Source organism: Pecten maximus, chromosome 8 (genome assembly GCF_902652985.1).
Source record: "Pecten maximus chromosome 8, xPecMax1.1, whole genome shotgun sequence".
Classification (NCBI taxonomy): domain Eukaryota; kingdom Metazoa; phylum Mollusca; class Bivalvia; order Pectinida; family Pectinidae; genus Pecten; species Pecten maximus.
In genome coordinates, this window is record NC_047022.1 from 45,662,730 (window position 1) to 45,690,729 (window position 28,000).

A 28,000-nucleotide genomic window follows, 5' to 3' on the forward strand; every position below is an offset into this window, starting at 1 on the left:
AGGAGCAGCTTTATTTGTGGTCTATCTCTGGTGATTTGTACGACAGCGTCTCAGTTGTGAGACAGCCGACGTGATGTTTACCTGTAGAATACTGCTGGTGTTGTTTGTGTGTGTTAGTGCCGTGCTAACCCTACCTTCTATACGGCCGGACCACCAACACAATGTCTCAGAAGTGTATTATAAACACATGAAACTACCACTGAGTACTTTTGTCGGGGAAAAGGTAAGTAAACACGATTGTGTTTTGGTATATACATTGTAGGACTAGTAAGGAATAGTTACTTTAATGTCACAAGTTATTGATATTGTAACAAGTTATTAACAAGCCAATTTACATTTTAACAAGTCATTTAGATTGTAATAAGTTATTTACATTGTAATACAAATAAATGGTTTCGTAATTAATTATATCGTACCAGTATATGGTACCATAATAATCTTTATTCAAACTTACATAAAATTAAATTCTAGCAACGATATTGATAAGAATGATACTGAGTATCGTGATAAATTTTGATAAGAATGATACTGATGATCGTGATAAATATTGATAAAAATGATACTGGGTATCGTGATAAATATTGATAAGAATGATACTGATTATCGTGATAAATATTGATAACAATGATACTGAGTATCGTGATAAATAGTGATAAGAATGATACTGAGTATCGTGATAAATATTGATTAGAATGATACTGATGATCGTGATAAATTTTGATAAGAATGATACTGGGTATCGTGATAAATATTGATAAAAATGATACTGGGTATCATGATCATGTTACTTTTTCTTCTTTTCGTAGAAAATCGAATATGGCTGCTCGGCTTTTGCACTTAAAGAAAACGAATTCATCAGTAAGTATTGTATGTTATAATCACGATAACCAATGTCTGCTATATAAGTTTTATTTTTACAAATTTAGATATCCAATATATAGAATGATTTTATATTTATTCCCTTTTCAAATAAAATGGTTTTTGCCAAGTTATTTCCAAAAACAGTTATTTATTTTCTACCTTTTGAACGTATTATTGGTCCAATAGATCGCGGTCTGTGAACCGCCATCAATTTAAAAGCAATCACTGCAGTTTTTAATCGAAAACAGCAAACGCAATTGTATTTGAAGATATAGATGAATAGCCTAACATGGTTTGTGTGATGAAGATTTGGTTTTTAAAGAATGACAATGCTAAAACTTCAACATCTAGGGAAGAATGTCATCCCTGTCTCTGTAAAAACTTTGACACGGAGTTGATGAAAACCCAATACAGGCACATCAAAATCAAATCTACTGAAATATCCCGATATACCGGTATGACCCTGGTCCTTACCTTTGTTTACCGTACAATACTGATGAGTTGACATTTATATTTACAGTGGAATATCTACCAGTTGGAGAACGAAACGACTTGTACCACATAACCGTCAGTGTCTGTGATACTCCCTACAGTGACTCGCCTATTTGGTATTTAATAACTTTTTATTTTCTATCTTCACTCATTAATACAAACCACAATGTATGCTTAATGTGTTTACGACCACATCATTTAATGCGACGGATCAGTTTTTGGTATATCGTGATATGGTTTGTAAGGAAATGAATGATAATATAATGAATTCGACTAAATAGTGTCTCAGATTTACTTTAGCCTGTCGTCACTTATTTCATGTATATTTCAATACTAAGAGCTCGTTTCAGGGAATGCATTGACCCGAGTCATGTTTGCAAAGACTCGAAAAGAGAATTTTTGTATTCTTGGACGAACGGTGCCCCAGGCTGGACTTTACCGGAAAGTAAGTCACAAATAATCTGTAAATCAAAATGCAGTAAATTATCGTAGATGTGACAATTCATCAAAAGTTGGAACGAGAAATATAAATATGTCGAAAATCAGATCATATTTCACCATTTACCATAAGTGGATCTTATGTTGTGATCTACCGTAAATCGAAACGTATGTTACAATCTACCTCGGTAAACCGGAACGTAAATCATAATATACCATAAACCGGAACCCGATTTAAAATCTACCGTAAATTAGACCATTAATCACAATATACCGTAAATAAGAATGTCTGTTACGATCAACAGTTCTGTTAATCAATATATACCGTAAATCTGAAAGTATGTCATAATCTACAATAAATTGAACCGTTAATCACACATCATCATCATCATCATCATCATCATCATCATCCTTTTTTTCCTCCTATTGGAGATTAATAATTTACGTTTAAAATCGAGAAAAATAAAATAAAATGTAGATAAGGAAAACAGTTCAGTTGGTAAGAAATACGAGAGACTGCAAAACAGCTTACTCAATGTCACGCAGTGAGATCAGGGGTCAGTTGAATGACACAAACGGAACAGTTCAAACTTGTTATCGTTAATCATACGATCTTTTAATGCCCAGTTTACGGTAGAAAATATAGCAGCTTTTACTGTATACTTCATTGTCATTTTCCGGGAAATGCATATTACCGAAGGTATGTATAGATGTACGAGAATAGCTCACATCTTTGAATATATCCTTTCGCGCAAACCGCTCCAGATTTACCGGCTAGAATGTTCAAAAACGTATATAGGTGTGCGATGAAAATACACTTCACTTTGAAGGAATGTTCTAGTGTCATCAGATTTTGTAAGAAGCACAACTTCCTCCGGTCGATCTCTGTAGCTATTCGAAATATGCCAAGATGTACTTTGCTATAATCTACCGTTTATCTGACCGTAAATAGCAATTTTCCGTAAATAGGAACGATCGTTAATCGGTCCGTCAATCACAATATACCTTAAATATGAACGCATGTTACAATGTGCAGAAAGACACATTGATGACTACACTAGTTGATTATTTTGGCGTCCAAACATACGTTGTTCTTGAAAATTTGTCGGAAGAGGATTTCGTCAAGACCCTTTTTAAGGGCAACCATGAAAAACTATATTTTGAAAATGAAACGATTCATCAAGAGTTCATATTAGACTGTGCATTTTACCTCCGAAAAGCTACAAACGTATACTTCAATATTGATAACTAAATATATGTCCATGAAATAAGAGACATTGTAGTTACGACTACCAAAACAACATAATTTCTTTGTAAATACTATCATTATATACATTAACTATCATTTTTGAGGAATAAAGAATGATGATGATGATGATGATGATGATGATGGACAGTAAATCACATAATACCATAAATAGGAACGGATACTAAAATCTATCGTAAATCGGACCGTTAATCACAATACATGGTAAATCTGAATCTACCGTACATTGGAATGTTGTATATCTAAATAAATCGTAAATCGAAATGTAAGTGACAATCTACCGTAAATCGAACCGTATGATATTAAATATACTTAAATCGGAATGAGAGTCGTCAATCTATCGTAAATCGGAAAGAATGTCAACCATCGAATGTGTAGTTCACTATCTATCGTTTTTGTATTGATGGTTAGCTTTAAATATGACAAAAGACGCAGATTTGGCTTACATCGTATGTATATCTATTGTATTTCGCACGTTTTTCTCGTAGATACCGGTATATATACTGGCGGTAGACCCCGGTACTTTATCCTACAAGTTCACGGACGAGACGACATCTCAGGTGAGTGTAATTTGGAATGTTAATTAGACATAAAATGTAATAAAAGTACCTTTACATCATTGCAAGCATTCATGATAAATTTGGTATCTTATCTAATAGCTACACATGACACGGTAATCACACAATGACACGTCGAAATCTTGATATCAGAAAAGTGTACAACATTTAGGGAGAAAAACAAACACAGAAAATTTCGTCGTGCATAAATTCTTTCACAAATCAATATGATACAGCTTAATTTATTTTCGGTTTACCATATCTAACTCTAGCATTGCTTATATCTTGTGTTATTTGTAAACTGCTTCCACAGAATACCAATAAGCGCTATTATCTTAAATAGTGGCGGATTGTTATCCATGCTGATTTTGATATTCATTACTTTCCCTTACAGAAGAGCGTGTCAAAGATTTTGCACATATGCGTTTGAAAATCCGCACCAGCAGGTATCCAACATTATAGTTATTCTGGAGCATTTTTATACCATATTGGTTGTGTTATACCACGTCTATCATATCAACAATATTGTTGTGTCATGATCGAAATCTAGCCATAAACAATGCTGATAAAACATTCAAACTTAAATTGTGTACTTTATTAACACCATCACACTTATGATATTAATCAATAATAAGTATGTATATTTAACAACTATATATCAGTAAATTATATACATGTAATACACAATATATCAAACATCCATCATCAATATGATCTTATATTGACACCACGAAACATTCCTCCACCAGACCACGACTAGCAGCTGCTGTCAGTATGTACGCTGTCGACGGCTACATCCCTCCTCATGTCGATAGTAAGTGAGCTTTATATTTATTAATTTATTTAATAACATCTAGTAATGTATTGACAATACAAGTACACTTAATTCAATAATTAATGTTAAATGGCGCTTATGTAAAGATTGATTCATCTTACATCCCATCTCTAAACTACAACTACAGATTACACGACTGATACTGTGTGTGATATCTCCCTACTGTTTACGGTATTACAGATTACACGACTGATACTGTGTGTGATATCTCCCTACTGTTTACGGTATTACAGATTACACGACTGATACTGTGTGTGATATCTCCCTACTGTTTACGGTATTACACCTACAGATTACACGACTGATACTGTGTGATATCTCCCTACTGTTTACGGTATTACAGATTACACGACTGATACTGTGTGATATCTCCCTACTGTTTACGGTATTACACCTACAGATTACACGACTGATACTGTGTGTGATATCTCCTAACTGTTTACGTTATTACACCTACAAATTACACGACTGATACTGTGTGTGATATCTCCCTACTGTTTACGGTATTACACCTACAGATTACACGACTGATACTGTGTGTGATATCTCCCTACTGTTTACGGTATTACAGATTACACGACTGATGCTGTGTGTGATATCTCCCTACTGTTTACGGTATTACAGATTACACGACTGATACTGTGTGTGATATCTCCCTACTGTTTACGGTATTACACCTACAGATTACACGACTGATACTGTGTGTGATATATCCCTACTGTTTACGGTATTACACCTACAGATTACCCGACTGATACTGTGTGTGATATCTCCCTACTGTTTACGGTATTACAGATTACACGACTGATACTGTGTGTGATATCTCCCTACTGTTTACGGTATTACACCTACAGATTACACGACTGATACTGTGTGTGATATCTCCCTACTGTTTACGGTATTACAGATTACACGACTGATAGAGTGTGTCATATCTCCCTACTGTTTACGGTATTACAGATTACACGACTGATACTGTGTGTGATATCTCCCTACTCTTTACGGTATTACAGATTACACGACTGATACTGTGTGTGATATATCCCTACTGTTTACGGTATTACAGATTACACGACTGATACTGTGTGTGATATCTCCCTACTGTTTACGGTATTACAGATTACACGACTGATACTGTGTGTGATATCTCCCTACTGTTTACGTTATTACACCTACAGATTACACGACTGATACTGTGTGTGATATCTCCCTACTGTTTACGTTATTACACCTACATATTACACGACTGATACTGTGTGTGATATCTCAATACTGTTTACGGTATTACACCTACAGATTACACGACTGATACTGTGTGTGATATCTCCCTACTGTTTACGGTATTACACCTACAGATTACACGACTGATACTGTGTGTGATATCTCCCTACTGTTTACGGTATTACAGATTACACGACTGATACTCTGTGTGTGATATCTCCATACTGTTTACGGTATTACAGATTACACGACTAATACTGTGTGTGATATCTACCTACTGTTTACGGTATTACAGATTACACGACTGATACTGTGTGTGATATCTCCCTACTGTTTAAGGTATTACACCTACAGATTACACGACTGATACTGTATGTGATATCTCCCTACCGTTTACGGTATTACAGATTACACGACTGATACTGTGTGTGATATCTCCCTACTGTTTACGGTATTACAGATTACACGACTGATACTGTGTGTGATATCTGCCTACTGTTTACGGTATTACAGATTACACGACTGATACTGTGTGTGATATCTCCCTACTGTTTACGGTATTACAGATTACACGACTGATACTGTGTGTGTGATATCTCCCTACTGTTTACGGTATTACAGATTACACGACTGATACTGTGTGTGATATCTCCCTACTGTTTACGGTATTACAGATTACACGACTGATACTTTGTGTGATATCTCCCTACTGTTTACGGTATTACAGATTACACGACTGTTACTGTGTGTGATATCTCCCTACTGTTTACGGTATTACACCTACAGATTACACGACTGATACTGTGTGTGATATCTCCCTACTGTCTACGGTATTACACCTACAGATTACACGACTGATAATGCGTGTGATATCTCCCTACTGTTTACGGTATTACAGATTACACGACTGATACTGTGTGTGATATCTCCATACTGTTTACGGTATTACACCTACAGATTACACGACTGATATTGTGTGTGATATCTCCCTACTGTTTACGGTATTACAGATTACACGACTGATACTGTATGTGATATCTCCCTACCGTTTACGGTATTACAGATTACACGACTGATACTGTGTGTGATATCTCCCTACTGTTTACGGTATTACAGATTACACGACTGATACTGTGTGTGATATCTGCCTACTGTTTACGGTATTACAGATTACACGACTGATACTGTGTGTGATATCTCCCTACTGTTTACGGTATTACAGATTACACGACTGATACTGTGTGTGATATATCCCTACTGTTTACGGTATTACAGATTACACGACTGATACTGTGTGTGATATCTCCCTACTGTTTACGGTATTACAGATTACATGACTGATACTGTGTGTGATATCTCCCTACTGTTTACTGTATTACAGATTAAACGACTGATACTGTGTGTGATATCTCCCTACTGTTTACGGTATTACAGATTACACGACTGATACTCTGTGTGATAATATCTCCCCACTGTTTACGGTATTACAGATTACACGACTGATACTGTGTGTGATATCTCCCTACTGTTTACAGTATTACACCTACAGATTACACGACTGATACTGTGTGTGATATCTCCCTACTGTTTACGGTATTACAGATTACACGACTGATACTGTGTGTGATATATCCCTACTGTTTACGGTATTACAGATTACACGACTGATACTGTGTGTGACATCTGCCTACTGTTTACAGTATTACAGATTACACGACTGATACTGTGTGTGATGTATCCCTACTGTTTACGGTATTACAGATTACACGACTGACACTGTGTGTGATATCTCCCTACTGTTTACGGTATTACAGATTACACGACTGATACTGTGTGTGATATCTCCCTACTGTTTACGGTATTACACCTACTGATTACACGACTGATACTGTGTGTGATAATATCTCCCTACTGTTTACGGTATTACAGATTACACGACTGATACTGTGTGTGATATCTCCCTACTGTTTACGGTATTACATATTACACGACTGATACTGTGTGTGATATCTTCCTACTGTTTACGGTATTACACCTACAGATTACACGACTGATACTGTGTGTGATATCCCCCTACTGTTTACGGTATTACAGATTACACGACTGATACTGTGTGTGATATCTCCCTACTGTTTACAGTATTACACCTACAGATTACACGACTGATACTGTGTGTGATATCTCCCTACTGTTTACTGTATTACAGATTACACGACTGATAGAGTGTGTCATATCTCCCTACTGTTTACGGTATTACAGATTACACGACTGATACTGTGTGTGATATCTCCCTACTGTTTACGGTATTACAGATTACACGACTGATACTGTGTGTGATATCTCCCTACTGTTTACGGTATTACAGATTACACGACTGATACTGTGTGTGATATCTCCCTACTGTTTACGGTATTACAGATTACACGACTGATACTGTGTGTGATATCTCCCTACTGTTTACGGTATTACAGATTACACGACTGATAGAGTGTGTCATATCTCCCTACTGTTTACGGTATTACAGATTACACGACTGATACTCTGTGTGATAATATCTCCCCACTGTTTACGGTATTACAGATTACACGACTGATACTGTGTGTGATATCTCCCTACTGTTTACAGTATTACACCTACAGATTACACGACTGATACTGTGTGTGATATCTCCCTACTGTTTACGGTATTACAGATTACACGACTGATACTGTGTGTGATATATCCCTACTGTTTACGGTATTACAGATTACACGACTGATACTGTGTGTGATATCTCCCTACTGTTTACGGTATTACAGATTGCACGACTGATACTGTGTGTGACATCTGCCTACTGTTTACGGTATTACAGATTACACGACTGATACTGTGTGTGATGTATCCCTACTGTTTACGGTATTACAGATTACACGACTGACACTGTGTGTGATATCTCCCTACTGTTTACGGTATTACAGATTACACGACTGATACTGTGTGTGATATCTCCCTACTGTTTACGGTATTACAACTACAGATTACACGACTGATACTGTGTGTGATATCCCCCTACTGTTTACGGTATTACAGATTACACGACTGATACTGTGTGTGATATCTCCCTACTGTTTACAGTATTACACCTACAGATTACACGACTGATACTGTGTGTGATATCTCCCTACTGTTTACGGTATTACAGATTACACGACTGATACTGTGTGTGATATATCCCTACTGTTTACGGTATTACAGATTACACGACTGATACTGTGTGTGATATATCCCTACTATTTACGGTATTACAGATTACACGACTGATACTGTGTGTGATATATCCCTAATGTTTACGGTATTACAGATTACACGACTGATACTATGTGTGATATCTCCCTACTGTTTACGGTATTACAGATTACACGACTGATACTGTGTGTGATATCTCCCTACTGTTTACTGTATTACAGATTAAACGACTGATACTGTGTGTGATATCTCCCTACTGTTTACGGTATTACAGATTACACGACTGATAGAGTGTGTCATATCTCCCTACTGTTTACGGTATTACAGATTACACGACTGATACTGTGTGTGATATCTCCCTACTGTTTACGGTATTACAGATTACATGACTGATACTGTGTGTGATATCTCCCTACTGTTTACGGTATTACAGATTACACGACTAATACTGTGTGTGATATCTCCCTACTGTTTACGGTATTACAGATTACACGACTGATACTGTGTGTGATATCTCCCTACTGTTTACGGTATTACAGATTACACGACGGATAGAGTGTGTTATATCTCCCTACTGTTTACGGTATTACAGATTACACGACTGATACTGTGTGTGATATCTCCCTACTCTTTACGGTATTACAGATTACACGACTGATACTGTGTGTGATATCTCCCTACTGTTTACGGTATTACATTTTACACGACTGATACTGTGTGTGATATCTCCCTACTGTTTACGGTATTACGGATTACACGACTGATACTGTGTGTGATATCTCCCTACTGTTTACGGTATTACACCTACAGATTACACGACTGATACTGTGTGTGATATCTCCCTACTGTTTACGGTATTACACCTACAGATTACACGACTGATACTGTGTGTGATATCTCCCTACTGTTTACGGTATCACACCTACAGATTACACGACTGATACTGTGTGTGATATCTCCCTACTGTTTACGGTATTACAGATTACACGACTGATACTGTGTGTGATATCTGCCTACTGTTTACGGTATTACAGATTACACGACTGATACTGTGTGTGATATCTCCCTACTGTTTACGGTATTACAGATTACACGACTGATACTGTGTGTGATATCTCCCTACTGTTTACGGTATTACAGATTACACGACTGATACTCTGTGTGATAATATCTCCCGACTGTTTACGGTATTACAGATTACACGACTGATACTGTGTGTGATATCTCCCTACTGTTTACGGTATTACACCTACAGATTACACGACTGCTACTGTGTGTGATATCTCCCTACTGTTTACGGTATTACACCTACAGATTACACGACTGATACTGTGTGTGATATCTCCCTACTGTTTACGGTATTACACCTACAGATTACACGACTGATACTGTGTGTGATATCTCCCTACTGTTTACGGTATTACAGATTACACGACTGATACTGTGTGTGATATCTCTCTACTGTTTACTGTATTACAGATCAAACGACTGATACTGTTTGTGATATATCCCTACTGTTTACGGTATTACAGATTACACGACTGATAGAGTGTGTCATATCTCCCTACTGTTTACGGTATTACAGATTACACGACTGATACTGTGTGTGATATCTCCCTACTGTTTACGGTATTACAGATTACACGACTGATACTGTGTGTGATATCTCCCTACTGTTTACGGTATTACAGATTACACGACTGATACTGTGTGTGATATCTCCCTACTGTTTACGGTATTACAGATTACACGACTGATACTGTGTGTGATATCTCCCTACTGTTTACGGTATTACAGATTACACGACTGATAGAGTGTGTCATATCTCCCTACTGTTTACGGTATTACAGATTACACGACTGATACTCTGTGTGATAATATCTCCCCACTGTATACGGTATTACAGATTACACGACTGATACTGTGTGTGATATCTCCCTACTGTTTACAGTATTACACCTACAGATTACACGACTGATACAGTGTGTGATATATCCCTACTGTTTACGGTATTACAGATTACACGACTGATACTGTGTGTGATATATCCCTACTGTTTACGGTATTACAGATTACACGACTGATACTGTGTGTGATATATCCCTACTGTTTACTGTATTACAGATTACACGACTGATACTGTGTGTGATATCTCCCTACTGTTTACGGTATTACAGATTACACGACTGATACTGTGTGTGATATCTCCCTACTGTTTACTGTATTACAGATTAAACGACTGATACTGTGTGTGATATCTCCCTACTGTTTACGGTATTACAGATTACACGACTGATAGAGTGTGTCATATCTCCCTACTGTTTACGGTATTACAGATTACACGACTGATACTGTGTGTGATATCTCCCTACTGTTTACGGTATTACAGATTACACGACTGATACTGTGTGTGATATCTCCCTACTGTTTACGGTATTACAGATTACACGACTGATACTGTGTGTGATATCTCCCTACTGTTTACGGTATTACAGATTACACGACTGATATAGTGTGTCATATCTCCCTACTGTTTACGGTATTACAGATTACACGACTGATACTGTGTGTGATATATCCCTACTGTTTACGGTATTACAGATTACACGACTGATACTGTGTGTGATATATCCCTACTGTTTACGGTATTACAGATTACACGACTGATACTGTGTGTGATATATCCCTACTGTTTACGGTATTACACCTACAGATTACACGACTGATACTGTGTGTGATATCTCCCTACTGTTTACGGTATTACACCTACAGATTACACGACTGATACTGTGTGTGATATCTCCCTACTGTTTACGGTATTACACCTACAGATTACACGACTGATAATGTGTGTGATATCTCCCTACTGTTTACGGTATTACAGATTACACGACTGATACTGTGTGTGATATCTCCCTACTGTTTACGGTATTACAGATTACACGACTGATACTGTGTGTGATATCTCCCTACTGTTTACGGTATTACACCTACTGATTACACGACTGATACTGTGTGTGATATCTCCCTACTGTTTACGGTATTACAGATTACACGACTGATACTGTGTGTGATATCTCCCTACCTGTTTACGGTATTACAGATTACACGACTGATACTGTGTGTGATATCTCCCTACTGTTTACGGTATTACACCTACAGATTACACGACTGATACTGTGTGTGATATCTCCCCTACTGTTTACGGTATTACAGATTACACGACTGATACTGTGTGTGATATCTCCCTACTGTTTACAGTATTACACCTACAGATTACACGACTGATACTGTGTGTGATATCTCCCTACTGTTTACGGTATTACAGATTACACGACTGATACTAGTGTGTCATATCTCCCTACTGTTTACGGTATTACAGATTACACGACTGATACTGTGTGTGATATCTCCCTACTGTTTACGGTATTACAGATTACACGACTGATACTGTGTGTGATATCTCCCTACTGTTTACGGTATTACAGATTACACGACTGATACTGTGTGTGATATCTCCCTACTGTTTACGGTATTACAGATTACACGACTGATACTGTGTGTGATATCTCCCTACTGTTTACGGTATTACAGATTACACGACTGATACGAGTGTGTGATATCTCCCTACTGTTTACGGTATTACAGATTACACGACTGATACTGTGTGTGATATCTCCCTACTGTTTACGGTATTACAGATTACACGACTGATACTGTGTGTGATATCTCCCTACTGTTTACAGTATTACACCTACAGATTACACGACTGATACTGTGTGTGATATCTCCCTACTGTTTACGGTATTACAGATTACACGACTGATACTGTGTGTGATATATCCCTACTGTTTACGGTATTACAGATTACACGACTGATACTGTGTGTGATATCTCCCTACTGTTTACGGTATTACAGATTACACGACTGATACTGTGTGTGATATCTGCCTACTGTTTACGGTATTACAGATTACACGACTGATACTGTGTGTGATATATCCCTACTGTTTACGGTATTACAGATTACACGACTGATTACTGTGTGTGATATCTCCCTACTGTTTACGGTATTACAGATTACACGACTGATACTGTGTGTGATATCTCCCTACTGTTTACGGTATTACAACTACAGATTACACGACTGATACTGTGTGTGATATCTCCCCTACTGTTTACGGTATTACAGATTACACGACTGATACTGTGTGTGATATCTCCCTACTGTTTACGTATTACACCTACAGATTACACGACTGATACTGTGTGTGATATCTCCCTACTGTTTACGGTATTACAGATTACACGACTGATACTGTGTGTGATATATCCCTACTGTTTACGGTATTACAGATTACACGACTGATACTGTGTGTGATATATCCCTACTATTTACGGTATTACAGATTACACGAATGATACTGTGTGTGATATCTCCCTACTGTTTACGGTATTACAGATTACACGACTGATACTGTGTGTGATATCTCCCTACTGTTTACGGTATTACAGATTACACGACTGATACTGTGTGTGATATCTCCCTACTGTTTACTGTATTACAGATTAAACGACTGATACTGTGTGTGATATCTCCCTACTGTTTACGGTATTACAGATTACACGACTGATAGAGTGTGTCATATCTCCCTACTGTTTACGGTATTACAGATTACACGACTGATACTGTTTGTGATATCTCCCTACTGTTTACGGTATTACAGATTACACGACTGATACTGTGTGTGATATCTCCCTACTGTTTACGGTATTACAGATTACACGACTGATACTCTGTGTGATAATATCTCCCTACTGTTTACGGTATTACAGATTACACGACTGATACTGTGTGTGATATCTCCCTACTGTTTACGGTATTACAGATTACACGACGGATAGAGTGTGTCATATCTCCCTACTGTTTACGGTATTACAGATTACAAGACTGATACTGTGTGTGATATCTCCCTACTCTTTACGGTATTACAGATTACACGACTGATACTGTGTGTGATATCTCCCTACTGTTTACGGTATTACATTTTACACGACTGATACTGTGTGTGATATCTCCCTACTGTTTACGGTATTACGGATTACACGACTGATACTGTGTGTGATATCTCCCTACTGTTTACGGTATTACACCTACAGATTACACGACTGATACTGTGTGTGATATCTCCCTACTGTTTACGGTATTACACCTACAGATTACACGACTGATACTGTGTGTGATATCTCCCTACTGTTTACGGTATCACACCTACAGATTACACGACTGATACTGTGTGTGATATCTCCCTACCGTTTACGGTATTACAGATTACACGACTGATACTGTGTGTGATATCTGCCTACTGTTTACGGTATTACAGATTACACGACTGATACTGTGTGTGATATCTCCCTACTGTTTACGGTATTACAGATTACACGACTGATACTGTGTGTGATATCTCCCTACTGTTTACGGTATTACAGATTACACGACTGATACTGTGTGTGATATCTCCCTACTGTTTACGGTATTACAGATTACACGACTGATACTGTGTGTGATATCTCCCTACTGTTTACGGTATTACACCTACAGATTACACGACTGATACTGTGTGTGATATCTCCCTACTGTTTACGGTATTACACCTACAGATTACACGACTGATACTGTGTGTGATATCTCCCTACTGTTTACGGTATTACACCTACAGATTACACGACTGATACTGTGTGTGATATCTCCCTACTGTTTACGGTATTACAGATTACACGACTGATACTGTGTGTGATATCTCCCTACTGTTTACGGTATTACAGATCAAACGACTGATACTGTGTGTGATATCTCCCTACTGTTTACGGTATTACAGATTACACGACTGATAGAGTGTGTCATATCTCCCTACTGTTTACGGTATTACAGATTACACGACTGATACTGTGTGTGATATCTCCCTACTGTTTACGGTATTACAGATTAAACGACTGATATTGTGTGTGATATCTCCCTACTGTTTACGGTATTACAGATTACACGACTGATACTGTGTGTGATATCTCCCTACTGTTTACGGTATTACAGATTACACGACTGATACTGTGTGTGATATCTCCCTACTGTTTACGGTATTACAGATTACACGACTGATAGAGTGTGTCATATCTCCCTACTGTTTACGGTATTACAGATTACACGACTGATACTCTGTGTGATAATATCTCCCCACTGTTTACGGTATTACAGATTACACGACTGATACTGTGTGTGATATCTCCCTACTGTTTACAGTATTACACCTACAGATTACACGACTGATACTGTGTGTGATATATCCCTACTGTTTACGGTATTACAGATTACACGACTGATACTGTGTGTGATATATCCCTACTGTTTACGGTATTACAGATTACACGACTGATACTGTGTGTGATATATCCCTACTGTTTACTGTATTACAGATTACACGACTGATACTGTGTGTGATATCTCCCTACTGTTTACGGTATTACAGATTACACGACTGATACTGTGTGTGATATCTCCCTACTGTTTACTGTATTACAGATTAAACGACTGATACTGTGTGTGATATCTCCCTACTGTTTACGGTATTACAGATTACACGACTGATAGAGTGTGTCATATCTCCCTACTGTTTACGGTATTACAGATTACACGACTGATACTGTGTGTGATATCTCCCTACTGTTTACGGTATTACAGATTACACGACTGATACTGTGTGTGATATCTCCCTACTGTTTACGGTATTACAGATTACACGACTGATACTGTGTGTGATATCTCCCTACTGTTTACGGTATTACAGATTACACGACTGATAGAGTGTGTCATATCTCCCTACTGTTTACGGTATTACAGATTACACGACTGATACTGTGTGTGATATCTCCCTACTGTTTACGGTATTACAGATTACACGACTGATACTGTGTGTGATATCTCCCTACTGTTTACGGTATTACAGATTACACGACTGATACTGTGTGTGATATCTCCCTACTGTTTACGGTATTACAGATTACACGACTGATACTGTGTGTGATATCTCCCTACTGTTTACGGTATTACAGATTACACGACTGATACTGTGTGTGATATCTCCCTACTGTTTACGGTATTACACCTACAGATTACACGACTGATACTGTGTGTGATATCTCCCTACTGTTTACGGTATTACAGATTACACGACTGATACTGTGTGTGATATCTCCCTACTGTTTACGGTATTACACCTACAGATTACACGACTGATACTGTGTGTGATATCTCCCTACTGTTTACGGTATTACAGATTACACGACTGATACTGTGTGTGATATCTCCCTACTGTTTACGGTATTACAGATTACACGACTGATACTCTGTGTGATAATATCTCCCGACTGTTTACGGTATTACAGATTACACGACTGATACTGTGTGTGATATCTCCCTACTGTTTACGGTATTACACCTACAGATTACACGACTGCTACTGTGTGTGATATCTCCCTACTGTTTACGGTATTACACCTACAGATTACACGACTGATACTGTGTGTGATATCTCCCTACTGTTTACGGTATTACACCTACAGATTACACGACTGATAATGTGTGTGATATCTCCCTACTGTTTACTGTATTACAGATTAAACGACTGATACTGTGTGTGATATCTCCCTACTGTTTACGGTATTACAGATTACACGACTGATAGAGTGTGTCATATCTCCCTACTGTTTACGGTATTACAGATTACACGACTGATACTGTGTGTGATATCTCCCTACTGTTTACGGTATTACAGATTACCCGACTGATACTGTGTGTGATATCTCCCTACTGTTTACGGTATTACAGATTACACGACTGATACTGTGTGTGATATCTCCCTACTGTTTACGGTATTACAGATTACACGACTGATACTGTGTGTGATATCTCCCTACTGTTTACGGTATTACAGATTACACGACTGATAGAGTGTGTCATATCTCCCTACTGTTTACGGTATTACAGATTACACGACTGATACTCTGTGTGATAATATCTCCCCACTGTTTACGGTATTACAGATTACACGACTGATACTGTGTGTGATATCTCCCTACTGTTTACAGTATTACACCTACAGATTACACGACTGATACTGTGTGTGATATCTCCCTACTGTTTACGGTATTACAGATTACACGACTGATACTGTGTGTGATGTATCCCTACTGTTTACGGTATTACAGATTACACGACTGATACTGTGTGTGATATATCCCTACTGTTTACGGTATTACAGATTACACGACTGATACTGTGTGTGATATCTCCCTACTGTTTACGGTATTACAGATTACACGACTGATACTGTGTGTGATATCTGCCTACTGTTTACGGTTTACAGATTACACGACTGATACTGTGTGTGATATCTCCCTACTGTTTACGGTATTACAGATTACACGACTGATACTGTGTGTGATATCTCCCTACTGTTTACGGTATTACAGATTACACGACTGATACTGTGTGTGATATCTCCCTACTGTTTACGGTATTACACCTACAGATTACACGACTGATACTGTGTGTGATATCTCCCTACTGTTTACGGTATTACAGATTACACGACTGATACTGTGTGTGATATCTCCCTACTGTTTACAGTATTACACCTACAGATTACACGACTGATACTGTGTGTGATATCTCCCTACTGTTTACGGTATTACAGATTACACGACTGATACTGTGTGTGATATATCCCTACTGTTTACGGTATTACAGATTACACGACTGATACTGTGTGTGATATCTCCCTACTGTTTACGGTATTACAGATTACACGACTGATACTGTGTGTGATATCTCCCTACTGTTTACGGTATTACAGATTACACGACTGATACTGTGTGTGATATCTCCCTACTGTTTACGGTATTACAGATTACACGACTGATACTGTGTGTGATATCTCCCTACTGTTTACGGTATTACGGATTACACGACTGATACTGTGTGTGATATCTCCCTACTGTTTACGGTATTACAGATTACACGACTGATAGAGTGTGTCATATCTCCCTACTGTTTACGGTATTACAGATTAATCGACTGATACTGTGTGTGATATCTCCCTACTGTTTACGGTATTACAGATTACACGACTGATACTGTGTGTGATATCTCCCTACTGTTTACGGTATTACAGATTACACGACTGATACTGTGTGTGATATCTCCCTACTGTTTACGGTATTACGGATTACACGACTGATACTGTGTGTGATATCTCCCTACTGTTTACGGTATTACACCTACAGATTACACGACTGATACTGTGTGTGATATCTCCCTACTGTTTACGGTATTACACCTACAGATTACACGACTGATACTGTGTGTGATATCTCCCTACTGTTTACGGTATTACACCTACAGATTACACGACTGATACTGTGTGTGATATCTCCCTACTGTTTACGGTATTACAGATTGCACGACTGATATTGTGTGTTATATCTCCCTACTGTTTACGGTATTACAGATTACACGACTGATACTGTGTGTGATATCTCCCTACTGTTTACGGTATTACAGATTACACGACTGATACTGTGTGTGATATCTCCCTACTGTTTACGGTATTACAGATTACACGACTGATACTGTGTGTGATATCTCCCTACTGTTTACGGTATTACACCTACAGATTACACGACTGATACTGTGTGTGATATCTCCCTACTGTTTACGGTATTACAGATTACACGACTGATACTGTGTGTGATATCGCCTTACTGTTTACGATATTACACCTACAGATTACACGACTGATACTGTGTGTGATATCTCCCTACTGTCTACGTTATTACACCTACAGATTACACGACTGATACTGTGTGTGATATCTCCCTACTGTTTACGGTATTACAGATTACACGACTGATACTGTGTGTGATATCTCCCTACTGTTTACGGTATTACACCTACAGATTACACGACTGATACTGTGTGTGATATCTCCCTACTGTTTACGGTATTACAGATTACACGACTGATACTGTGTGTGATATCTCCCTACTGTTTACGGTATTACAGATTACACGACTGATACTGTGTGTGATATCTCCCTACTGTTTACGGTATTACAGATTACACGACTGATACTGTGTGTGATATCTCCCTACTGTTTACGGTATTACACCTACAGATTACACGACTGATACTGTGTGTGATATCTCCCTACTGTTTACGGTATTACAGATTACACGACTGATACTGTGTGTGATATCTCCTTACTGTTTACGGTATTACAGATTACACGACTGATACTGTGTGTAATATCTCCCTACTGTTTACGGTATTACACCTACAGATAACACGACTGATACTGTGTGTGATTTCTACCTACTGTTTACGGTATTACACCTACAGATTACACGACTGATACTGTGTGTGATATCTCCCTACTGTTTACGGTATTACAGATTACACGACTGATACTGTGTGTGATATCTCCCTACTGTTTACGGTATTACACCTACAGATTACACGACTGATACTGTGTGTGATATCTCCCTACTGTTTACGGTATTACACCTACAGATTACACGACTGATACTGTGTGTGATATCTCCCTACTGTTTACTGTATTACAGATTACACGACTGATACTGTGTGTGATATCTCCCTACTGTTTACGGTATTACAGATTACACGACTGATACTGTGTGTGATATCTCCCTACTGTTTACGGTATTACACCTACAGATTACACGACTGATACTGTGTGTGATATCTCCCTACTGTTTACGGTATTACACCTACAGATTACACGACTGATACTGTGTGTGATATCTCCCTACTGTTTACTGTATTACAGATTACACGACTGATACTGTGTGTGATATCTCCCTACTGTTTACGGTATGACAGATTACACGACTGATACTGTGTGTGATATCTCCCTACTGTTTACGGTATTACACCTACAGATTACACGACTGATACTGTGTGTGATATCTCCCTGCTGTTTACGGTATTACAGATTACACGACTGATACTGTGTGTGATATCTCCCTACTGTTTACGGTATAACACCTACAGATTACACGACTGATACTGTGTGTGATATCCCCTACTGTTTACGGTATTACAGATTTCATGGCGGATACTGCGTGTGAATGGAACAGCACGACTCCCGCACCCATTTTAGCGTACGGGATACACACACATACTAGAGGTCAGTACACTGTATCATTCGTCATTTATTTTAATATAGATTTTTGCACAGATGAATGTGCCTGCCAATAATCCAACATGTCCGTATGGAATCATTTGATGATCTGGTTAATCTAACTTTGTTCATGCAAACAATTATTACTATGTACCTTAAAGCGTCTTTCGGAGTGACATTGCCTCATTAAATTTGACGTAATTTAAAACTAACATGTTTAAGTGTTTCTATATCAAACTAGTTGACCCTAACTAATTCCGATGTTGACGACTCAACAACATATACTCTATATACATGTATAACCAACATAATGATATACTGACTTGTTATTTCAAGTAAATGATTAAAGCACTGCTGCTGATCGTAAATATTTATTAGGAAATAATAATAATAATCATGTCTTATAATTTCCCTCTTGTTTTTAGGCGTAGCACTGTCGGGTTACATTGTGAGAAACGGAGAATGGATTGAGATTGGACGAGGGGACCCATTGTATCCATTAGTAAGTGAAAATCCCAGTCACAGCAAGACTTCACAGCGATCCAACAGAATGCCGAGATACGGGCAGTAAGGTATCCTACTTCGTATCACAGTAACATTGGGCTCGGTTTCAAGGAGTTGGAACGACGGCGGATGGCGTTCCAGACGACCCAATGTGTTAGATATGGAGGTCCTCGGCGTTGCGAGATACCTTACTGGCGCATCTCGGCATTCTTGATTTTTCACGGACGAATAGAAATAGGTTTGAGACGCAGTCCTAGTGTACAACGTTTTTATATAAACAAAAGTACTTAAGGAGAGTGACGTCATTCATAGTATTGATAAATACAACAACGCTCAGTTAGTACGTCATTTATCGTATACTTTTTTCGTTATAAACTGTAAGAGTTGTACGTTTGTAGGTCTACTGGTGCGTTATCCACAATGTAAAACACTAAAACACTGGCAAAAAGTAGGGGTGATCGATAGATAATTTGATGATACAATCGATACTTTTAAGAACCAACATAACGTTAAATTAGGATGGAATTCCTGACTACTGATGATAACATAACGTAATATTAGGATGGAATTCCTAACTACTGATGGTAACATAACGTAAAATTAGGATGGAATTCCTGACTACTGATGGTAACATAACGTAAAATTAGGATGGAATTCCTGACTACTGACCATAACATAACGTAAAATTAGGATGGAATTCCTGACTACTGATGGTAACATAACGTAAAATTAGGATGGAATTCCTGACTACTGATGGTAACATAACGTAAAATTAGGATGGAATTCCTAACTACTGATGGTAACATAACGTAAAATTAGGATGGAATTCCTGACTACTGACCATAACATAACGTAAAATTAGGATGGAATTCCTGACTACTGATGGTAACATAACGTAAAATTAGGATGGAATTCCTGACTACTGATGGTAACATAACGTAAAATTAGGATGGAATTCCTAACTACTGATGGTAACATAACGTAAAATTAGGATGGAATTCCTGACTACTGATGATAACATAACGTAAAATTAGGATGGAATTCCTAACTACTGATGATAACATAACGTAAAATTAGGATGGAATTCCTGACTACTGATGGTAACATAACGTAAAATTAGGATGGAATTCCTGACTACTGATGGTAACATAACGTAAAATTAGGATGGAATTCCTGACTACTGATGATAACATAACGTAAAATTAGGATGGAATTCCTAACTACTGATGGTAACATAACGTAAAATTAGGATGGAATTCCTGACTACTGATGGTAACATAACGTAAAATTAGGATGGAATTCCTGACTACTGATGGTAACATAACGTAAAATTAGGATGGAATTCCTGACTACTGATGATAACATAACGTAAAATTAGGATGGAATTCCTAACTACTGATGGTAACATAACGTAAAATTAGGATGGAATTCCTGACTACTGATGATAACATAACGTAAAATTAGGATGGAATTCCTAACTACTGATGGTAACATAACGTAAAATTAGGATGGAATTCCTGACTACTGATGATAACATAACGTAAAATTAGGATGGAATTCCTGACTACTGATGATAACATAACGTAAAATTAGGATGGAATTCCTGACTACTGATGGTAACATAACGTAAAATTAGGATGGAATTCCTGACTACTGATGGTAACATAACGTAAAATTAGGATGGAATTCCTGACTACTGATGGTGACATAACGTAAAATTAGGATGGAATTCCTGACTACTGATGATGACATAACGTAAAATTAGGATGGAATTCCTAACTACTGATGGTAACATAACGTAACATTAGGATGGAATTCCTGACTACTAATGGTAACATAACGTAAAATTAGGATGGAATTCCTGACTACTGATGGTAACATAACGTAAAATTAGGATGGAATTCCTAAATACTGATGGTAACATAACGTAAACTTAGGATGGAATTCCTAACTACTGATGGTAACATAACGTAAAATTAGGATGGAATTCCTGACTACTGATGATAACATAACGTAAAATTAGGATGGAATTACTAACTACTAATGGTAACATAGCGTAAAATTAGGATGGAATTCCTAACTACTAATGGTAACATGACGTAAAATTAGGATGGAATTCCTAAATACTGATGGTAACATAACGTAAAATTAGGATGGAATTCCTAACTACTGATGGTAACATAACGTAAAATTAGGATGGAATTCCTTACTACTGATGGTAACATAACGTAAAATTAGGATGGAATTCCTAACTACTGATGGTAACATAACGTAAAATTAGGATGGAATTCCTGCAAGTGGTGACACTATAACGTAACATTAGGATGTAGTAAGAATTATGAAGATGATTATACTATCGTGTTTAAGCTATAATTCCCCAGTGTAGCACACATGTGAACTCTGCTATGTTTTATGTTAACAAAAAACGCAAGAACCAATATTGTCGAAAATTGAGCATTTATTAAATGCCATTAGATAAATCAACAACAATATAAAAAAAAACTTTTCGCATTAAAGGCTGGGTAAAAGTATTTGTATTCTATGGTAGCACACCACAGTAAGACAGCCTGGCCATGGGCAATTTGTTTTGTTAAGCAAATAACTCCTGTATTATGATATGCATAAAAAATGAAAAAAATAAATGTACACTATAATTGGTATATTCAATATGAAGTAGTACATACAGGCTTCACATTTATTAAAACAAAAATCAATAAATTGGTTCTGGATTTTAATTATCCGGATTTTCCGAACGTGTGTTTACACAGGAAATTTAGTTTCGCCTACAGCGCAAAATGGAAGCCCACAGAAAAGGTAAGATAGCGGAAAAACTTAATTTACAACATATGTCCAAACAAGATTAATTCTGTCTTTGGGACAGAGATATTTAATTTTAGATAGGTTTCAGAAAAAAAAAATGTGTAGAGAATTGTGTCATTTTGGGTCAAATATCATAATATTTTGCAATTTTTGAGAATTTTTTAAGCTGTTACCATGCATGGTATTCACAGCTCTAAATATCACAGAAAATATCAGTTTACTTATCCTTCAGAGCTCTATTAAAATTGCAAATGTTGTACAGATTTCAAATATATATACTTTATTAGAGGTTATATGTAATGTTAACTGGCAATGTTTACATATCTAAAACATGTGCCATGTTTTTTCAGAATTTGGCATTTTTACTGTACACTGCTACCTATGAATGTTGTCGCGTTGTTTAACAACTAAAGGAAAGTTTAATCATTATTGTAGACAATGTTTGACATCACAGGAAGAAACATGCTGCTTCAGCCTGGAGATATTGTCGTAAGTATAAGATTGAGTGTTGTAAGGGAGTACCAACCTCGGGGTATTGTCTAGAGACGTCCGACAGTATCAAGTATGATGAGAGAGTACCAACCTCGGGGTATTGTCTAGAGATGTCCGACAGTATCAAGTATGATGAGGGAGTACCAACCTCGGGGTACTGTCTGGAGAGGTCCGACAGTATCAAGTATGATGAGGGAGTACCAACCGCGGGGTATTGTCTAGAGAGGTCCGACAGTATCAAGTATGATGAGGGAGTACCAACCTCGGGGTATTGTCTAGAGAGGTCCGACAGTATCAAGTATGATGAGGGAGTACCAACCTCGGGATATTGTCTAGAGATGTCCGACAGTATCAAGTGTGATGAGGGAGTACCAACCTCGGGGTACTGTCTAGAGAGGTCCGACAGTATCAAGTATGATGAGGGAATACCAACCTCGGGGTATTGTCTAGAGATGTCCGACAGTATCAAGTATGATGAGGGAGTACCAACCTCGGGGTACTGTCTGGAGAGGTCCGACAGTATCAAGTATGATGAGGGAGTACCAACCTCGGGGTATTGTCTCGAGAGGTCCGACAGTATCAAGTATGATGAGGGAGTACCAACCTCGGGGTATTGTCTAGAGAGGTCCGACAGTATCAAGTATGATGAGGGAGTACCAACCTCGGGGTATTGTCTAGAGAGGTCCGACAGTATCAAGTATGATGAGGGAGTACCAACCTCGGGGTATTGTCTAGAGATGTCCGACAGTATCAAGTATGATGAGGGAGTACCAACCTCGGGGTATTGTCTAGAGAGGTCCGACAGTATCAAGTATGATGAGGGAGTACCAACCTCGGGGTATTGTCCAGAGATGTCCGACAGTATCAAGTATGATGAGGGAGTACCAACCTCGGGGTATTGTCTAGAGATGTCCGACAGTATCAAGTATGATGAGGGAGTACCAACCTCGGGGTATTGTCTAGAGAGGTCCGACAGTATCAAGTATGATGAGGGAGTACCAACCTCGGGGTATTGTCTAGAGATGTCCGACAGTATCAAGTATGATGAGGGAGTACCAACCTCGGGGTATTGTCTAGAGAGGTCCGACAGTATCAAGTATGATGAGGGAATACCAACCTCGGGGTATTGTCTAGAGATGTCCGACAGTATCAAGTATGATGAGGGAGTACCAACCTCGGGGTACTGTCTGGAGAGGTCCGACAGTATCAAGTATGATGAGGGAGTACCAACCTCGGGGTATTGTCTCGAGAGGTCCGACAGTATCAAGTATGATGAGGGAGTACCAACCTCGGGGTATTGTCTAGAGAGGTCCGACAGTATCAAGTATGATGAGGGAGTACCAACCTCGGGGTATTGTCTAGAGAGGTCCGACAGTATCAAGTATGATGAGGGAGTACCAACCTCGGGGTATTGTCTAGAGAGGTCCGACAGTATCAAGTATGATGAGGGAGTACCAACCTCGGGTATTGTCTAGAGAGGTCCGACAGTATCAAGTATGATGAGGGAGTACCAACCTCGGGGTATTGTCTAGAGATGTCCGACAGTATCAAGTATGATGAGGGAGTACCAACCTCGGGGTATTGTCTAGAGATGTCCGACAGTATCAAGTATGATGAGGGAGTACCAACCTCGGGGTATTGTCTAGAGAGGTCCGACAGTATCAAGTATGATGAGGGAGTACCAACCTCGGGGTATTGTCTAGAGATGTCCGACAGTATCAAGTATGATGAGGGAGTACCAACCTCGGGGTATTGTCTAGAGAGGTCCGACAGTATCAAGTATGATGAGGGAGTACCAACCTCGGGGTATTGTCTAGAGAGGTCCGACAGTATCAAGTATGATGAGGGAGTACCAACCTCGGGGTATTGTCTAGAGAGGTCCGACAGTATCAAGTATGATGAGGGAGTACCAACCTCGGGGTATTGTCTCGAGAGGTCCGACAGTATCAAGTATGATGAGGGAGTACCAACCTCAGGATATTGTCCAGAGATGTCCGACAGTATCAAGTATGATGAGGGAGTACCAACCTCAGGATATTGTCCTAGAGATGTCCGACAGTATCAAGTATAATGAGGGAGTACCAACCTCGGGGTATTGTCTAGAGATGTCCGACAGTATCAAGTATGATGAGGGAGTACCAACCTCGGGGTATTGTCTAGAGGTGTCCGACAGTATCAAGTATGATGAGGGAGTACCAACCTCGGGGTATTGTCTAGAGAGGTCCGACAGTATCAAGTATGATGAGGGAGTACCAACCTCGGGGTATTGTCTAGAGAGGTCCGACAGTATCAAGTATGATGAGGGAGTACCAACCTCGGGTATTGTCTAGAGGTGTCCGACAGTATCAAGTATGATGAGGGAGTACCAACCTCGGGATATTGTCTAGAGAGGTCCGACAGTATCAAGTATGATGAGTAGTACCAACCTCGGGGTATTGTCTAGAGGTGTCCGACAGTATCAAGTATGATGAGGGAGTACCAACCTCGGGGTATTGTCTAGAGATGTCCGACAGTATCAAGTATGATGAGGGAGTACCAACCTCGGGGTATTGTCTAGAGGTGTCCGACAGTATCAAGTATGATGAGGGAGTACCAACCTCGGGGTATTGTCTAGAGAGGTCCGACAGTATCAAGTATGATGAGGGAGTACCAACCTCAGGATATTGTCCAGAGATGTCCGAGGGTATCAAGTATGAGGTTGAAGATGCAGTAAGTGGCCGATTTCCCGACACCAGTTTTAATGATCCAGTATAAACATCATTTGCTATTTATCCCTCAACCCAAAACTTGAACCGTTTCGTTATACCCATACAGACTGGAGATATACCTTTAACGCAAAACTTTTGAATATCCTATTAGTATTCCTCATGTTTATAACATTGCCTTTGATTAGCCAAAACGTATCACGTGGAAGGCACACAAAACATCATATCTCCCTGAGGCACGTGAGCCAGGGAGACAAATAAATATCATATCTCCCTGGATCGCATTACTGATTATTTTTCGGTATAATAAACAATTAATGGCCTTGAATGCAGGGTAATATGAAGGTTTGCTTACTCTCAGCTCTCATATTTCCCTCGGGCAAGCCTCGTTTAAACAAACCGTCATATTACCCTGTATCCAGGGCCATAAATGCATATAATTAACATCGCAATGGATCCAGAGACAGTATTTTTGTTTATTTAAGACAAACTGCATTGGTCCGAAGAAAGTGATTTTGTAACATTTACCGATCTAATCCAAATTTATGAAGGAAAAAAAAATTTTCATGATATTATTAATCAATATGACTCCTGACAATCTCGTCTTCCTGATCTAATTCAGTAAAAATAAACCGTGGCAGTGCGAAAAACAAAATTAACCATACTGCAAAAATTATAACAAGCTGTCAAGATACCAGTGGATATCTTATCGATATTTCTTTGATTTTGATTTATTTAGGTCATGTATTATATCACTTGCTAGATTTTAAGGATTTTATCAACATTGCTAGTTTTTTTTTAAATATGGACTCTACCTTATTTCAGGCGACCAGATGTACTTATCGTAACAATGGTGACACGAGAGTAGAGATGGGGTAAGTAGTTTTGTTGAGTAAAGAGTAATTGTCCAGGAGAATGAAGTATTATATGAGGTTAATGAATCACGATTTAATTGAGATATTCCCGTTATTTCGTTATTACTTAATTAACTCCACATCGTTTATGTTTTAAAGGTTTACTCACTTGAAGGAGATGTGTAATTATTTTGTGTATTACGGCATAACTCCGGATAAAATCGCTGCCACAAAAGCCAAGGTTTGTTCCGGAAATGCGCAGGGTAGAGGATGGGAGGAGTTATTTGATAAAATCCCGGCTGACGCTAGCGACCCTGGCGGAGACACGGAACAGTCCCGTTACGTACGAAAATACCACCTTACCAGAAATTACTGAAGTTCTCCACATAATGTATGTCACGTGATATCTTGTCTTTTCCAGACTTAAACGAAATAAACTCATGTCGACACACCTGTATCTGTGTATGCATACAG

The 28,000-nt window shown here is 38.4% G+C and overlaps 1 protein-coding gene across 1 annotated transcript; it reads left to right on the plus strand.

Moving 5' to 3' along the window:
* The first annotated feature begins 27 nt into the window (after nt 1-27).
* LOC117333678 (peptidyl-glycine alpha-amidating monooxygenase A-like) lies at nt 28-28,000 on the plus strand. The gene is made up of 12 exons (XM_033893084.1): nt 28-223; nt 807-858; nt 1,382-1,469; nt 1,704-1,798; nt 3,547-3,618; nt 4,010-4,061; nt 4,365-4,429; nt 20,074-20,157; nt 20,577-20,653; nt 23,911-23,964; nt 27,498-27,547; nt 27,686-28,000. Exons 1-12 carry the CDS (start codon nt 74-76, stop codon nt 27,900-27,902), a joined length of 1,056 nt encoding a protein of 351 aa, XP_033748975.1. The 5' UTR covers nt 28-73; the 3' UTR covers nt 27,903-28,000.

Excerpts from the sequence above, each read along its gene's own strand:
- LOC117333678 (XM_033893084.1), top strand. The coding sequence starts at position 74 with ATGTTTACCTGTAGAATACTGCTGGTGTTGTTTGTGTGTGTTAGTGCC. Across the intron at positions 3,619-4,009 it reads CGGACGAGACGACATCTCAG|AAGAGCGTGTCAAAGATTTT; the intron begins GTGAGTGTAATT and ends TTTCCCTTACAG. Across the intron at positions 4,062-4,364 it reads TTGAAAATCCGCACCAGCAG|ACCACGACTAGCAGCTGCTG; the intron begins GTATCCAACATT and ends TTCCTCCACCAG.